The 17198-nt window shown below is 42.4% G+C and overlaps 1 protein-coding gene across 3 annotated transcripts in view; it reads left to right on the top strand.

The window, feature by feature from the left end:
* LOC125465127 (glutamate receptor ionotropic, kainate 3) overlaps positions 1–17198 on the top strand; it is a 451191-nt gene that overhangs the window by 172625 nt on the left and 261368 nt on the right. For 2 of the 3 annotated variants that reach the window (XM_048558279.2, XM_048558280.2), the window contains exons 2-3: positions 8542–8709; positions 11126–11383. In XM_048558279.2, coding sequence (XP_048414236.1) covers positions 8542–8709; positions 11126–11383 — 426 coding nt within the window. Of the gene's footprint in view, positions 1–8541; positions 8710–11125; positions 11384–17198 lie in introns of those variants that run through there. The other variant, XM_048558281.1, reaches the window with a different exon arrangement.

Below are 17198 nucleotides of genomic sequence, written 5' to 3'. Positions count from 1 at the left end.
GACATTCCCAGATAAGGCATCAGCAAACACTTCTGAGAATTGCTATTTATCTGGCTATTGCCTGTGAACTCCTCAGTGTTCAATCTCCACAGTTTAGTTGCAGTCCCTTTGAGCTTGTGCTCATTCAGTGAAGAGCACTAATTATAACTATTTTCATCCCAGACAACTCGAAGTTGTTTGACTGTCAAACAATCAAAAAGCTGCCTTTGTCAATGCTGATCATCAGTCATATATACTTAAAGCAGTGTTTTCCATTTGTTTGTCAAAGGGTAAGTTGCACTGAGTTTTGTGAAGTATTTCTCGCAGCAAGGCTGAACGCATTTTCTCACTGTATCTTCCCAATCTCACAACATGAATTGCTGTCGGATCCCTTGTGTTGAGAAGCACGTCGAATTTCAACCATGTCACACATGCCATTCCCAGAACCACTTGCTGCTCAGTGGAGGTCCTCCCTAAGACCAGCATCGTTTGTGGCGACACTATCTTGCAAAAGACCACTGTCCCCCTGTATGAGTGTTGCACTTGGGGCTGTGCTGGAGACCGGGAGGCCAGTGCATGCTGCTCTGCAAGGAAACCTGAAGGCCCTTAGGAATGGAGAGTTCATGAAGATGGGAGTCCTCTTCCGAGAGTACCAGCAGAGAAAGCTATGCCACCATACCATGTCAGCCTGGTAGAGATTGCCACTCAAGTCAGTGCCATATCCAGGTTGAGGAGGATTGGGCAACATTACAGGAAGAATGTCAATGATCTTCTCCGCTCTGTCAGGATGAATGCAATACTGTGCTGTCTGTTACCCCACATTTAACTGCGCCACCGCACTCACATCCCGTATTGATTTATGATCTGACAACCCTTCCACTGCATGATACAACTTCCCCACTTGGTCTGGCTACCACCCATCTTCCCATATCATTAACCCCATATACCTTCCATGCTCCCTCCTCACTCCCAAAGACACCATTCCCTCTCCAGTTGTGCCATCCACCGGCATCTTACTCATTTGGCCCTGTTATATCATGACTGGAGAAGGCAGCACATGACAGGTTGGAACAATGGGACTAGTTTAGTTTGGGAACATGTTCAGCATGGACTGGTTGGATCGAAGTGTGTGTTTCCATGCTGCATGACTCTATAGTGAGGTGCTGTTGAGGGGTCTGTTCTCACATCTCCAAGGAAAGGACATTTGCTCTGGCCAGAGTAGACTGGGATAGCTCCTATGGGAATGCAGGAACATCCATGTTTCTCAACCTACCTATGTACCGTGTTTTATCCAGCTGCAATGGCCATGTTTTCCAGGCATCAAACACCATCACTATCCAGCAGATGCACTGCCTTCTGTTCAGCTGTCTTACAGCTGCACCCACACTCCCTAGGACCAGTTCATGTCCCACAGAAGATAATTCCTCAACCTCGCTGGATGACAGATGGATTGAAGGGATCTTCGTCTGCACTGCCTCTGGGATCCCCCTTGGAACATAGATGAGGACATCTCTATGAGCTTGATACGTTCACACACAGTGTTTCAGGTGCCAGCACCTCCACATGCAGACAAGAGAGCAATACACCAGACCAAATGGCCATTGTTGTAGACCAAGTACCTGTGGAACCCTTGGCAGTAGATGACCCTGCAGCTGAAGTGGTCAGGAATCACAGGGAGGAGGAGCAATGGCAGAGAAGCTTGAGAGTTGCAGTCATTCTTATATCACACTGCTTCTCATCGCTCAGATGCTGCAACAATGCAGGCCATCCTGTGACCACATGTCTGCCTGTACAGGCAGCCATCATGGAGAGACAGGCACCACTCCCTCAGGGGCTGCTGGATGAGTCACAAATACCTGCACTCCCATGCCTCATTCATTGGTTGTCAGGAGAGAGGGCAGGGTGAGAGAGGCATGGCTAACCTTGAGTTCGGTTGCCCCTCCTGACAAGGAGAGAAAGGGGATTCCATAAGGCACTTAGCTAGAGAAGAGGCTCCTCCACAATCTCCACTCAGGGGACTCAGGCTAAACCATCCCCCATCCACTACGTCTGTCATTCTTCAAGCATTGGAAGCTCCAGCTGAGGAGGAACAACCTCCTCTGGTAGGAAGGTCTGTTCTCAGGTTTGCTGATCGAATCTCTTGGGTCAATGGGCTCTACTATGGAGCAGGCTCCCTCCGATCCATCTATGGACGAGGGGACCTTAGTGCAGCAGGAGGGAGAGAATGAGAACTGATGGCTGGGAAACTTCTGCAAACAGTTTTTTGTAGTCTACAGTGTAATGTAAATAGTTTGTTTTGCAAACAATGTTGTGTTGAAAGTTTGGCTTTCATGTAAGTCCATGTGAATAGGTATTACATTTCACAAACTCTTGAGTTTCATTATTCACGTGGTTGTCCCTGTTTCATCTGTAAATGCTTTGTTGCACCTTGCAGCGCCAATCCTTAACCATTAACTAGGCATAATAGTAGGGGATGCACAGCAAGCACTGCATACTTCAAGTGGGAGCAGAGGTAGCATTGCGAATATATGGCGTTAGCTCACTCCAAGATGTTAGGTCTCCCTTCTAGACATGATCATATTGAACAGTAGTGCAGGCTCGAAGGGCTAAGTGGCCTATTCCTGCGCTTATTTTCTGTGTCTCTATGTGTAGGGATATAGGGAAAAGGCAAGCAATTGGCACTAGATGAAGAGAACAAGAGGTTATGGCTGCTGGTAGTGTAAGATGGCTGACCCAGAGCAGACCCTGTGTTCAAATGTTCAGGTATACATAATGCCAGACGATTGTATGAATCCATTGCAGCAAAGTGGAGGATTATCTCAGAGCTACAGTTCAATTTTATTATTTATATTTAATTACACCTTGGCTCAATAAATGTTAATATAAATATTACAAAATGCTAGTGGATCTATCAAGCATAATTTGGATATTTGCAAATTTCCTTAAAAAACTTGCATTGAATTTCACTATTTCAGTACTGTGACTTCATTGATCTTTGAGCCTGTGCTCACTTCTCTTATCTGAAATCTTCAAATTCTTTCAATTTTAAATAGCTATTAACCGAGCAACAGAGAACTGCATTGTAGCAAATTGATTTTTCCTGGTTGTACTCCATGCAGAACAGGTCACTGTAAATTCAGAGATAAAATATCCAATTTTAAATAAAACAACCATTAACTAATGTTTCAAGCACAGCAGATAGAGTCATAGAGTCATAGAGCTGTACAGCACAGAAACAGACCCTTCAGTCCAACACGTCCATGCCACCCAGGTATCCTACATAAATCTTGTCCCATTTTCCAGCATTTGGTCCATATCCCTCAAAATCCTTCCTATTCATGTACCCATTCAGATTCATTTTCAATGTTGTAATTGTACCAGCCTCCACCTCTTCCTCTGGCAGCTTATTCCATATATGCACCATCCTCTGTGTGGAAAAAGTTGCCCCTTAGGTCTCTTAAATCTTTCCCCTCTCATCTTAAAACCATGTCTTCTAGTTTAAGACTCCCCCACCCAGGGGACAAGATCTTTTCTATTTGCCCTATCCATGCCGCTCATGATTTTGTAAGTGTCAATAAGGTCACCCCTCAGTCTTTGACGCTCCAGGGAAAATAGCCCCAGCCCGTTCAGCCTCTCCCTATAGTTCAGCCCTCCAACCCTTGCAGCATCCTTGTAAATCTTTTTTGAACTCTTTCAAACTCTACAACATTGTTCCTAAAGCAGGCAGATGAGAATTGCACACAGTATTCTAAAAGTGGCCCCAACAATGTCGTGTACAGCTGCAACATAACCTTCCAACTCCTAAATTCAATGCACTGGCCTATAAAGGCAGGCATACCAAATGCCTGCTTCACTATCCTAACTGCCTGCAACTCCATTTTCAAGGAACTGAAAACCTGCACTCCAAGGCGTTTTTGTTCAGTAGCACTCCCTGGGTCCTGACTATTAAATGTACAATTCCTGTCCTGATTGACTTATCAAAATGCAGCACCTCACATTTATCTAAACTAAACTCCATCTGCTACAAATAATTGACATTACTTGGCATATTGGCATTTAAATATGATGAACTGATTTCAAGAAGTGCTTTCTCAGGATAGAATAAGTTTTGCTTGCTGAATGACCTTCTGTGTTCCATCCTTTCTTCCATCGTTATTCTTGGAATTCACGAGCTCTATAATTAAATATTTCACTTTACAGCATTTGCCTACATGACAACAATATTTGTAAATTAAAAAGTGTATTGGGATGTTCTGCAGATATGAGAGACCACTGTCGTTGGAACACCATGGATTATGCTGAAAATCCTGAGCGAATCTTAAGAGTTCTCTAGGTCTTTGTTGATATCAAGAATGACTAATTACATTTTCTATAAGAGTTCTGGGCATTGAAGTGGGATTCTTGTTAAGGAGTTATAAAACATCTATTAAAAGGGATTATTGCTCATGCAGCCTCATTAATGGCAACGATTGCTTCATTAATACATCGGCTTTTACGCTGCCACCCACCTCATGAAAACTGGATGCCGAGAATTACCAACAGGTAAGTCTGAGTGAGTATGTGGCGATTCCAGCCCTCAGCTTGCACTGCCATCCTCCAGCTCAGACACTCAACAACAGCATCTCGGGGCATATTTCTTGGCCAGTGGCCGCATCCACTACCCATGCTCATGGACCTTGCCATTGAACTCATTACAATCCCTCTGCATCATTGTGGCGTATCTCTAACCTACATTAAATACACTGCTGCATGGCCAAAGTGCGCCTTTGGATGCACTGGCAACAGTTACTGCACCACTCCCATCTCCTAACACACACTTCCCCCCCCAAACCTCCACACACACACACACACACACACACACACACACACAAATAGACAAATACACACTCCCACACGCCCACATACACACGCACCCCAATACAACCACACCAAAACACATTCCCACACGACACACATACACATACACACACACACACCCCAATACAACCACACCAATACACATTCCCACACGCACGCACCCGCGCACACACACACACACACCCCAATACAACTACACCAATACACAAACACACACACATACCAATACACAAACATACTCTCCTACACACACGCACACTCCCCTCCCACACACGCACACACCAACAGAACCACATCAATACACAAACACACACACCAATACACACACACACACACACACCAACAGAACCACGTCAATACACAAACACACACACCATTACACACACACCAATACACACACACACAACAATACACAGGCATACCCATAGACATGTTGTGATACACCTTTACCCACACACACTCATGCACACACACACACACAAATAGACAAATACACACTCCCACACGCCCACGTACACACGCACCCCAATACAACCACACCAAAACACATTCCCACACGACACACACACACATACATACACACACACCCCAATACAACCACACCAATACACATTCCCACACGCACGCACCCGCGCACACACACACACACCCCAATACGACTACACCAATACACAAACACACACACATACCAATACACAAACATACTCTCCTACACACACGCACACTCCCCTCCCACACACGCACATACCAACAGAACCACATCAATACACAAACACACACACCAATACACACACACACACACACACACCAACAGAACCACGTCAATACACAAACACACACACCATTACACACACACCAATACACACACACACACCAATACACAGGCATACCCATAGACATGTTGTGATACACCTTTACCCAAACACACCCATGCACACACACACACACACACACACACACACACACACAATCTCTATCCACACACACACATAAACCCACATACCCACATACACACAAACAGACACACCCATATACACACACTTGCACCCACACACACCCGTTCAGACACGCACGCACACACACACACACACACACACACACACACACACGCAAACATGCCCACACATTTGCACACACAGACCAGTTGTTCCTTAGAGATATTAACACATGTAGGCTATCAGAGATTAGTGACATGGCTTAATCTCCAAATCAAAGAGAAATCCAATTTTTAAAAACGTGATTTGTTCTCTTCTGAGACATTTTGCCTATTATTTTATTCATTCTGCTCATCAGTGTGCTTTGTATTGTTTTCTATTGCTCCATTCTTAATGAGAAATTGCTTGTGATGAGTTATGATATTTTTAATTGGTGACAGCAGCTTGATTGATTATCATACAGGACAAAACGCAGCTTACATGCAGAATACTTAGTGGTTTTCATAAAAGGATACAATAAAAGGCTAATGTACCTGAAAGTGACATGCAGCATTATTTTACAAATATGTTGTTCAATCAAGTTTATTTATAAGTTCCTAAAATTGTACTTCGGGTCAATACATTATCATTCATTCTCTATTTCATTTGTTTTGCATACTCAGAGCATGGTAGAGTATATGGCAAAAAAAGAATCAGAGAATATAGCAACAACAGAAAGTCAATCACCCCTCTAAGCCTTCTCCAGCATTCAATATCAACACAGGTTGTCTTCTCCCTTTAACTTCACTATTCACTTGGTATCCAAAATTCCTTAATTGTACTGAATCTCTTAAATAAAGGGGAACAAGGTTTTGGGAAAGGATTCTGGATGGTTCAGTGCCGTACAAAGATACATTGCTGGAACTGGATGTAATACCAAAGGCATCCAGTCTTTTTGGTTCTGTTTGAAAGTTTTTCTAAACCTCCATCAGGAAGAGTGTTGCTAGAAGTCTCTTTCACATGGTTTGTGAGTGACATGCAAGATCTTGCTGATGTGCTGCCAAAGAGCTGGAAAAAGGGACCGGTAATTTTCAAGCGTATTGGTGATACTGAAAGGAAACATTTCAGGGCTTTGAAGAAAGAGCATAGAAGTGGGCTTGATTGAATTGTTTGTTTTCAAAGACCCAGCGCAAAGGTAGTAATGGACCATTGAATGGCCTCCTTCTGTGAAGTGAGATGCTGTGCCTTGGTGATAACACTGAGGCAGAAAGACAGAAAGGGTGAGCATTGGTAAATAGGAAACTCAATTTCACACATACCCCACTGAGGTTAAAAGGTGGGACCTGTGTGAAAATTTTCAACACATTTTCCTTTTAAGAACTGACAGTATTGCTGTGGCCTGTTGGGATGGAAAGGAACTGGAGATTAAGATCTGTGGCATTTACACAGGGGTATCTAACCTTGAGGAGGCCGTAGTAACTTACAGAGGTCCACTGGCTAGAAGGCAAATGGGTTTGTATAATGAGTTGAGCTGGTGAGGTGAGGTGAAGGTGCCAGGGAAGCAGTGTGTCAGCACTGACCTGATTATTTAGCATCACACATCTTGTCATCAGCTGGGTTTTCTGACATTTATGAATCCCGGCCTACAGGTGCTGAGAAATAAGAATGTAGTTCAAATGGAGGCTTACCTTCTCTTTCAAATGTCGAACTGACATCATCTCCTGAGAACTGAATGTTGCCTCCTTCATTCTTTTGACTCACCTTCATTAAATCCTGGTGTGGATTGGTTGGAAATGTGTTTAGGTCAGATGTGGCATTTATCTTAGTTCCTACCCCTCCTACACTACACACATTCTCATCCATGGCCCTGGCAACAATGGAGTAACATTGGGCCAAATGACTGTGAACAACCGTGAGCTTAACCATAACTAAAACCCATCGATTTTACAAAGACACAAACAGAAAATGTAGCAAAAACTTCACAGACCAGTGGAAAGAGCAGACTATCAAATGAGCGAGGTTTAACTTTTTTTTAAGAATCCCTACAGTGTGGAATGACTGTGTTTGTTGAAGCCAATGATATTAATGTTAGAAACAAAACAATAGTGACAAAAGATAACAAATTCTTGACCATGTTCTAATGGTAAATTAGAACATGACCAATTATTAACTTATCTCCTCCTAGCTGCCTGGCTTTTGTAATCTTTAAGATGCTTGCCTAACAATGAAAGGTATCAGAGTCTCAGTTTCGAGCATATCCAGCCAAATAATGTACAGCGCCGATGATAAAATTCTCTCTTCTTGAGCCCAAGTATGTGTCTGAAGCCAGTTTCAATGGAACAATTTTAACTGCAGCATTGTGACTGTTTTTCGGCACAGATCTTCCTTACACTTTCTAATAATTGGGTGACAATGCCACAGGGGAGCATCCATTACTAAATTGCCTTTAGATTCTACATCAGTCAGAGGGAAAAAGGAGAATACTTTCTTTATCAGGCCTGGACATGTTCAATTCTGGCTCTCACCGACTGAAAGGTGAGCTAATTCCGAGGGCAAGCTGTGAAGGCAGAGCGTTTTGTTAATCATTCCTTGTCAGCAGTCAAGTGGTGGAAAGGTGACCTCTGTTTACTCTACTTTACAAAAGAATAGATTTACCATTTCACTCAAAATCATGGATAGATGAAATATTCCTACTGTTTGTTGATCAGAGGAAATTTATTCTCCTCCACTTCCAAACACTTCCTTTGAAGGCACAGATTGTGGTGAAGCATATGCTGTTTTTCTGTCACAGGAGGGATCTTTGAATTAGTGGAAGGTGGAACAGTGGGAGCAGAAGAGTTGGCCTTCAAATTTGCTGTCAATAACATCAACAGGAACAGGACACTTCTTCCTAATACCACCCTGACATACGACATTCAAAGAATAAATATCTACGATAGCTTTGAAGCATCCAGAAAAGGTAAGTCCCTGATCCAAAGGGTGTCACTTACTGCACTTTCTTGATTTGATTGCAGTTTAGTATTCTGCTGCGTTCACTTTTGCCTGTATATCAGCAGGATGTTGAATGGAATGGGAAAATTCTGATAGTTTGCTCCTTCAATTGAAGTCTTCATAAGATTGACAGTTAGATGAGAATCATCAAGAATACTCCTAACTGACTTATTTTCCTTCCTTAGTTTGGATGACATGGGTATTCAAGCTTTTTACTTCAAGATCTATATTACCTTGTATACAATATGTGCTGCAAAGAGAAAGAATCCCATCATTAACTACTTGTAACATTTTGACTAAAAGATCAGTTTATCCTTCAATATGAACGTCCTTGTGGAATAATGATATGTCATAGTTACCATTCCCATTCGCAACCACATAAAACATAAAAAAATGAGTTTCAACCCAAAGTGAAAGTACATTTGAACCTTAACACATAATGACGGGCATGTCTCAGCAAAAGGAAAATGCAGAGACTGAATTTTCAAAACACAATGGTGGTTGGGCTAGAGGCATTTTTGCTGGCACACATTCACTTCGATCATGCAACCCCTGGATGTAGAAACAGGCCCTTTAGCCCAACAAGTCCACACTGACCCTCAGAACATCCCACCCAGACCCATCTCCCTAATCTACACATCCCTGAACACTATGGGCAATTTAGCATGGCCAACCCACCGAGCCCGCACATCTTTGGACTATGGGAGGAAACCAGAGTACTCCTGAGGAAACTTACACAGACACGAGGAGAATGTACAAACTCCACACAGACAGTCACCTGAAGGTGGAATCAAACCCAGATCCCTGGCGCTGTGAGGCAGCAGTACTAGCCAGTGAGCCACTGTGCCGCCCACCTCTGAAACATTTTCCAAAAGTCAGGTCACGGGGACAAAAATGTTACAGATCTGCAAGTGCCTGGAAGTTAATAAGAGAATTGAGGGTACTATTAGATTTCCAGCCAGCAAGCAGCTCTTCTTCAATGGGAAGAGGTAGCCTTCCAATTACAGGCTGGGGTCTGGTGTTCCATTGGAGTATTTAGCTGCCTCCACACCATCCATCTTCTGCCTGTCAACACCCAACTTCCAACCCACCCCAGTGCCCTCTACCCTGTCCAGACCAATATGGCTACTTTTCAGGTACCAGGTGCCATGTTTCTACCTCATAAGAATGGCCTGGTAGGTGTGTCTTCTATTTTTACAAACAAGTGTTCAGAAAACATCTTGATGTAGCAGCATACCCATTCTCTCTTTCATATATTGACAGCTCCCATCTTAGGTAGTGACGGCTGCCAACATCACTTGAGGGACTCCGATTGGCTCTGCAGTCTCTGAAGCCTGAATGCCTTCCTTAAGTTTTTGGAAATTTTACCCTCTGGCCATTAATTTACTTGGCACAAATAAATCACCTCGAGCTTTACTTCCAACACGGTGCCAGTTTGAGATCTGGAGGTTCTCCTGATATTGGACTCCTGAGTCCAGACACAAACTCCAGCCCCAGGTTTTGTCTCAAGAGAAGGAAGAAAGTCATTCTTAAACCACTTTCAAGTGTAACATTTGGTAACCAGTGGGGAATAAAATAGAGAAAGCAAGACTATGTTAACATCACTCAGCCAAAAAGGCAATCTATAATTAAGTTAAAGAGTTGTGGGAATGCTGGATGTGCAATATTCTCACTCCTGTGTGTGTTACTACAGAACAGCTTTTTGAGAGGAAGGAAATAATTCATTGGAGACAGATTCAGCCATTGTAATGGTGTGATACATAATCAGGCCAAGGATTCCCATGTAATTTAACTGAAGCCCCCCAACAAAGCAATGAAAACATTTTCATTACCTCAGAGCGCCAAAACTACAGAAACAAATTCATCCAAGCAGGCTAACAAATATGCATCTGGATTAATACACAATTGAAAATCCAACTTGAGGCTGGGTAACATTGGGATATGACCAGAATCTGGAGATCCAATTCTATTTTTGACTCAAGTTAATCTGTGAATAAGGCAATGTTGCAGGAATGGTGGTTTATAACTTCGCTAGGAACACTGGCCAAAATTGATCTTCACAATCCATTTAGAAAATCAGTTGAAACCAAGGCTAAGTTCAGCTTGCCAACACACAGCTAGCTGCACTCATGAAGGATGTTAATTTACAGCATGAGTAAGCAGCTTCAAGAAATGGTGGGGGAAACTTTGTTTTATATAAGTAATAAGGCAGCTTCAATAAATATCTATATTGAGTTATCTTCCCTTGTGCTGTGATTGTCTCCCCCAGGCAAGTTTGAAGTCAAAATAACTGGTCAGATCCTAATAAGAAACATTTATACCTTGTGTTTAAAAGTTTATGTGATGATACCTCGTTAAAAAGTTCTGTTTCTTCTTTCCTCCAGCCTGTGATCAGCTTTCATTAGGAGTGGTTGCAATATTTGGACCTTCTCACAGCTCCTCATCCAATGCTGTCCAATCTATCTGCAATGCGTTGGAGGTCCCACACATCCAAATCCGATGGAAACACCATCCTATGGACAACAGAGACTCCTTCTATACTAACTTTTATCCTGATTATGCCTCTCTCAGCCATGCAATTCTGGATCTTGTGCAGTTTTTGAAATGGAGGACAGCAACTGTGGTTTATGATGATAGCACTGGTAAGTTCAGAGCTGTATTTGCGAGCAGGTAGAAGGTTGTGTGCATGAGATGGGTACTGTCCTTTGTGCAAGAATAAAATTTTAAAATGTGATCATTCGATATGTCATGCCTTAGCCCGGTCATTGATAGACAGTCAAATGAGCCCCTCTGTACAACATTTTTCCTGTGTTCCTGAACATTTTCCCTCTGCAATTGTTGAGTCTGCTTCCACCATCTTTCTAGGCAGCAGTATCCAGGTCATTGCACCTTGCTGCATGTTTATTTTTCCTTTTTTAACTATTCATTCTTTAGTAACATCCTCCAGTTATCAACATTCCTGCTTTTATTATTATTTACCTAATCAACTCCCATTATGAGTTTGGACATCTCTATTAAAATTCCCCTTAAGCTCCCTGATCAAAGAGAAATAAACCCAGTTACTGTAATCTTTTTTGTGTAACTCGAATCCCACAATATTGGTGCCATCCTAGTAAATCTATCTTCAGCCTCTTTACAGCCTTGAGATCTTTCCACAACTCTGGTACCCAAAATCAGATGCATTACTCCAACAATGGCTCACCTGATATTTTTTCAATGGTCTGAATAGCCTTCTTGCTTTTGCCATGCCTCTTTTAACAAAGCCAAAATTCTGTGCTCCTTTTTAAAATCAGCCTTCTCAAGTTATCATGCCATTGTCAAAAAAAACTTGCCTATGTATGACCCCAGATCTCTTTCTTCCAGCATCTTTGAAATTATACCATTTTGTTTTTATAATTTGTCTTCAATATTCTCAGCAAGAACTATACTTTAAATGGCATCTGTCATATGTCTGCCTAGTTCACCAGTCTGTCTATTCCTTTCTAAAGTCTTTTAATCACCTGCTCATTAATTACAACATTTCTGATTTTAGCATTATCTGTAAACTTTGAAATTATGCCCTGCACACTCAAGTACAGGTTAATAATATACAACAAAAAGAACAATGCTTGCAAAAGTGAGTCCTGTGGGACACTGGCTAAGTGCCTCCCTCTAGTCTGTAAAACAACCATTTCTATACATCTTCACTTCATTGCCCGAGCCAGTTATGGGTCCAAGCTGCCGTTACCCCTTTAATCTCTTAGGCTCCAATTTTCTGAGCAGTTCTGTTAGGTGATATTTAAAATTACTTCATAGATTTATATTTATCAATTACATGACCCTCTTTTACTCTTACGCCTTTCTAAACAAGGCACACAAGTTGGCCAGAGATAATGGGAACTGCAGATGCTGGAGATTCCAAGATAATAAAATGTGAGACTGGATGAACACAGCAGGCCAAGCAGCATCTCAGGAGCACAAAAGCTGACGTTTCGGGCCTAGACCCTTCATCAGAGAGTTGGCCAGTTGACCCTTCGACCCAATGAGATATCCAATGAGATCATGGTTTGCTTTTAATCTCAGCCCTTCTTCCTTATAATCTTTCATTCCCTTACAACCTTACATCCTTGCCCATGATATTTTGTCCTATTATTCACTTCCTCTGCTTCCCTCACCAATGCCCTGCTCCCTTTCCCAGTTTCAAGACCCTGCAGCTACATTCACAGCGCTTTCTGGAACTCATGAGCTGCAAACTTTTTCACCTTATAACTTCATCTCAAAGTCTCCTCAAAATGAGGCCTGTGGCTATTTCTCCTAACTCATACCTTGTCAGCTTTTTTGGCTTCAAATTAATGCCATTACACAGACACATTTTATACATTAAAAGAATAAAATAAATGCATTCATTTTATATTGATACTGCTATCGCTAAGATTAGGTACTCATGCCAGGGCAATGACAATATCAAAGCCTATTTTTGAAGGACTTCTTTAATTGTTTCTCCACTACCTTTTTAGAATATTTTGACAAGACTTTTGTCCTCACACAGGCATTACTCCAATATATATCATTCCCAGTCACACATAGAAAGTGGTGTTGTCATTACTTAATAGTGATAGTTACCCTTAAATTGGTTAATGGCACATTTCGATATTCCAAAAACCTGATGCATGAAGCATTGGAATGAGACATCTCCCTGCTGAAGGACAATTGGAGATGGGCAACAGACACATGAGGTGATGAGGGAATCAACAGGAGGTAAAAAATACCTTCTCATAAAAATATATTTTATTCCTTCCATTCCGCATGTAGTTGATGCTTGTGTCCATGATAGTATTTGAAGAAGTGCCCACTGCACTGCCCTTCTGAAATAAAGTCTCATCTTCAGTCTCCATCATGTTATGTGGCATAATCACCGCACTAAATGAAGTAGATTTTGAGCAAATCCAGCAACTCAAGACTGGGCACCATGAGGTGCTGTGAGCTGTCAGCAGCAGCAGCAGAACTGTACTCAAATGCAATCTGCAAACTCATGGCCTGGCATACATCCCACTCTGCCATTAACATCAAGCTGGGGGATCAATTGTGGTTCAATGAAGAGTTGAGAAGGCCATGCCAAAAGCAGCCCCAGCAGTACTTAAAAATGGAGTGTTTCCCTGGTGAAGCTACAGCACAGTGCTACTTACATGCCAAGCAGCATTAGCAGAAAGTAATGGATGGAACTTAACAATTCCATAATGTATGGAACAGATTGAAGTTCCACGATCCTCCCACATCCAGTCATGAATGCTAGTGGACAATTGAACAGCTCACTCACACATGAGGCTCTACAAATGTCTCCATCCTCAGTGATGGAGAGCCCAACACATCTGTATAAAAGGGAAGGCTGAATCATTTGCTTGAATTTTCAGTCAAAAGTGTTGAGCGGATGATCCATTTGGTTTCCTCCACAGGACCCTGGCATCACAGATTCACTCTCCTGCTACTTAGATTCACTCCATGTGATATCATGAAGTATGTTAAAGCACTGGATGCTACAAATGCTGTGGACCCCTTGCTTCATCCCTTGACAAGTCGTTCTTGTACAGTAGTAACAAGCTATATAACAATGTGTGAAATTGTGCAAATATGGCCAGTACGCATAAAGCAGCATAAACCCACTCAAACCAATCAGTGACGGTGGTGAGGCGATCACAGACCCAAAATTGGACATTTCAAATTGACCCACAGCCGGAGAAATCAGGCATGTCAGAAAATTGGCCAAACTAAATTAAGCAGCTGCCGATGGCTATGATCTACAGGGAACAGTGGAAACCAAGATCAAAGGCAGCAGAAAGGTTCGGGGAAACCAGTTACAACTAGCCTGAGGACTGAGTGCAGGAGAAGTATCAATCAGACTTTCTGTCACCTTGACTTCGGCCAGTGGCTGAGGATGTGCTCTTTACACCTCCCTGGCATGGCAACAGCGAAGGGTATCGGTGTGGCACGAATGGATGCTTTGAACTCCCTCATGATCCCATTGGCCAAAGGCCACAGAATGGTCGGGAAGGTCTGGGCTGAGGGCAGACAACGCGCACCTGGAAGCCAACCCCTCAGTGAAGACTCTCAGTGAAGAATCTCAGCAAATGCTCACAATGAGACTTGTAGCAGAAGACCCTGCAGCAACTGAGGAGAAGATCTGCCCTGACTTGCAAAATCCACCTTAATGGAAGAGAGCAAGCCCTATGTAGGAAAGGAACGAGATTCCAATGGCCTGGTTCAAATACATGGATTATTGTGGGTAATATCCTTCCTCAGATGGATAGAGCTAGATAGAGACTATACTTTATGGGAATTTGGAAAATGCTCACATGGTGTTTTTAATGAAGAATATTTTGTTGATAAAATCAAGTTGAACTGCAAAATGAAAACTGCGTCCCTTTATCTACATCACTGCCAGGAGTGCTTGGGTCAGGCTCTTCAGCAAGGTAATGAAAGGTGTCATCAACAGTGCTTTCAAGCAGCACTTGCTTGGCAATGACTTTCTTGTTGACACTTATTTTGGGTTCCAACAGGATCAATCTGCTCTTGAACTCATTACAGCCTTGTTCAAACATAGATAATAGTGTTGAATTGCATATGTCTAATGAGAGTGACTGCCCTTGAGATCAAAACAGTATTTAACTGAGGTTAACATCCAGGAGCCTTTCTTCCTAACAATGTAGTCAATTGGACTTGGGGGAAGACCACCTGTTTGTTGGAGGCATTCCTAGTACAAAGGAAGATACTTGTGGTTGTTTGGGTCAGTCATCTCAGCTCCAGGACATCACTGCAGCAGCTTCTCACAGCACTGCCCTTGGCCCAAACATTTTCAACAGACTCATGAATAAGTATCCTTCTATCTTAAGTTCAACCCATTCATGATCCCAAGGCTACTTCAACAGTCCATGCCTATGCCAGTGAGACCTGGAAAACACCCAGGTTTAAGCTGACAAGTGGCAGACAAAAACTGTCACCAACTAAAGAGAATCTGAAACTTTTCCCTTTACATTCAATGCCATTTGCCATCATTGATTACCCAACACCCCCCCCCCCACTATCAACTTCTTTGAGTTTCCCATTTACTAGAAAGTAAACCAGACTACCTATAAATTATGTGGCTACAAGAGCTGCCAGAGGCTTGGAATTCTGCATTGAATAACTTACCCACTACTCCCCATCGGCAGGGCAATAGTCAAGAGTATTAGAATCACAGACTTCCCTGGATGAGAGCAGATCCAACGATACTCAAGAAGTTTGATACTGTCAAAGCAGCTGGCCATTGCCATGACAACCACAGCCATTCACTTCCCCCACCACCAATTATAGTTGCAGTTGTGTACCAAGTCTCCAAGATATATTTTCAAAAATCAAAACGTTTCCTTTGTTAACATCTTCCAAACTCGTAACTATTACCACCAAGAAGGACAAAGGTAGTAGGTACATGTCAACAACAAAACCTCCAAGATTCTCTGCAAGCCACTCACCATTGTGACTTCAATATATATGACAGTTCCTTCTGCGTCACTGCATTAAATTCCCACACCCAAGCCCCAAGCCCCCTGCCGATGACATGCAGGTGTCTCAACAACAAATAGACAGCAGCACATCAAAAAGGCTGCTTGCCATATCTCTGACAGACCTGCTGAGATTTTTCAGAAATTTCTGTTTTTGCTTTTGATTTCCAGCATCTGCAATCCTTTCAGTCCTTTCTTCCTCACTGGAGTTAGGCATGGCCAATGAAATATACTCGCCCAGCCAATGAAACCCACACTCCTGAATAAATAACAAAAATCCAGAGCTGAAAAAATCCCTTTCAAACTCCACAGAGGAGTTTTGGAAAATTCACCCATATTTGCTCGTCCGTTACGTGGCATCATTTGAGTGGAAGTCCAACAGATACCATATGTAGGCTGTTGAAGTTATGAGCTTTAATATATCCATTTGAAGTTTTTCATTTTGGTAAAATGTTTTGGACAGCTTTTATTTTGAGTAAGTGGGAACGTATGGGTTAACCATATGATGATGGAAATGCTGATGTACCTCTGACATTAACAGTTGCACACATGCTAATGAGATTCGAGTAGATAGGATCACAAGACCTGTGCTAAGGTGGTATAATAAAAAGATTAGTTTTCTGTGCAATCATATGTGAAAACAGAGTTAATAAAATTCCAGCAGGTCAGACAGTAGATCACATTTGGATTAGGCAGAGGGAGGGATATAACAGACTCAGAATAAGGAATGCTATTCTGAGAGAACAGTCTCTACAGTGAAGGAAGTCCCCAGTGATCAGATCTCATATTCGGCAGAATTTGTGAGAAGATAGGTTTGTAACCTTGATGCCAGCTCAAACCACACCCAATCCCCAATTACAGCATCTTGCTCTTTGAACTCAATATCCTCATCTTTATTCTAAATCACCCACTAACAATTTGGTTAATGGCATTTTTTTGAGAA

This window comes from Stegostoma tigrinum, chromosome 24 (assembly GCF_030684315.1).
Source record: "Stegostoma tigrinum isolate sSteTig4 chromosome 24, sSteTig4.hap1, whole genome shotgun sequence".
NCBI classification, from domain to species: Eukaryota; Metazoa; Chordata; class Chondrichthyes; order Orectolobiformes; family Stegostomatidae; genus Stegostoma; species Stegostoma tigrinum.
The sequence above is the reverse complement of the archived record's forward strand: the minus strand, read 5'-3'. Positions and strand labels throughout refer to the sequence as shown.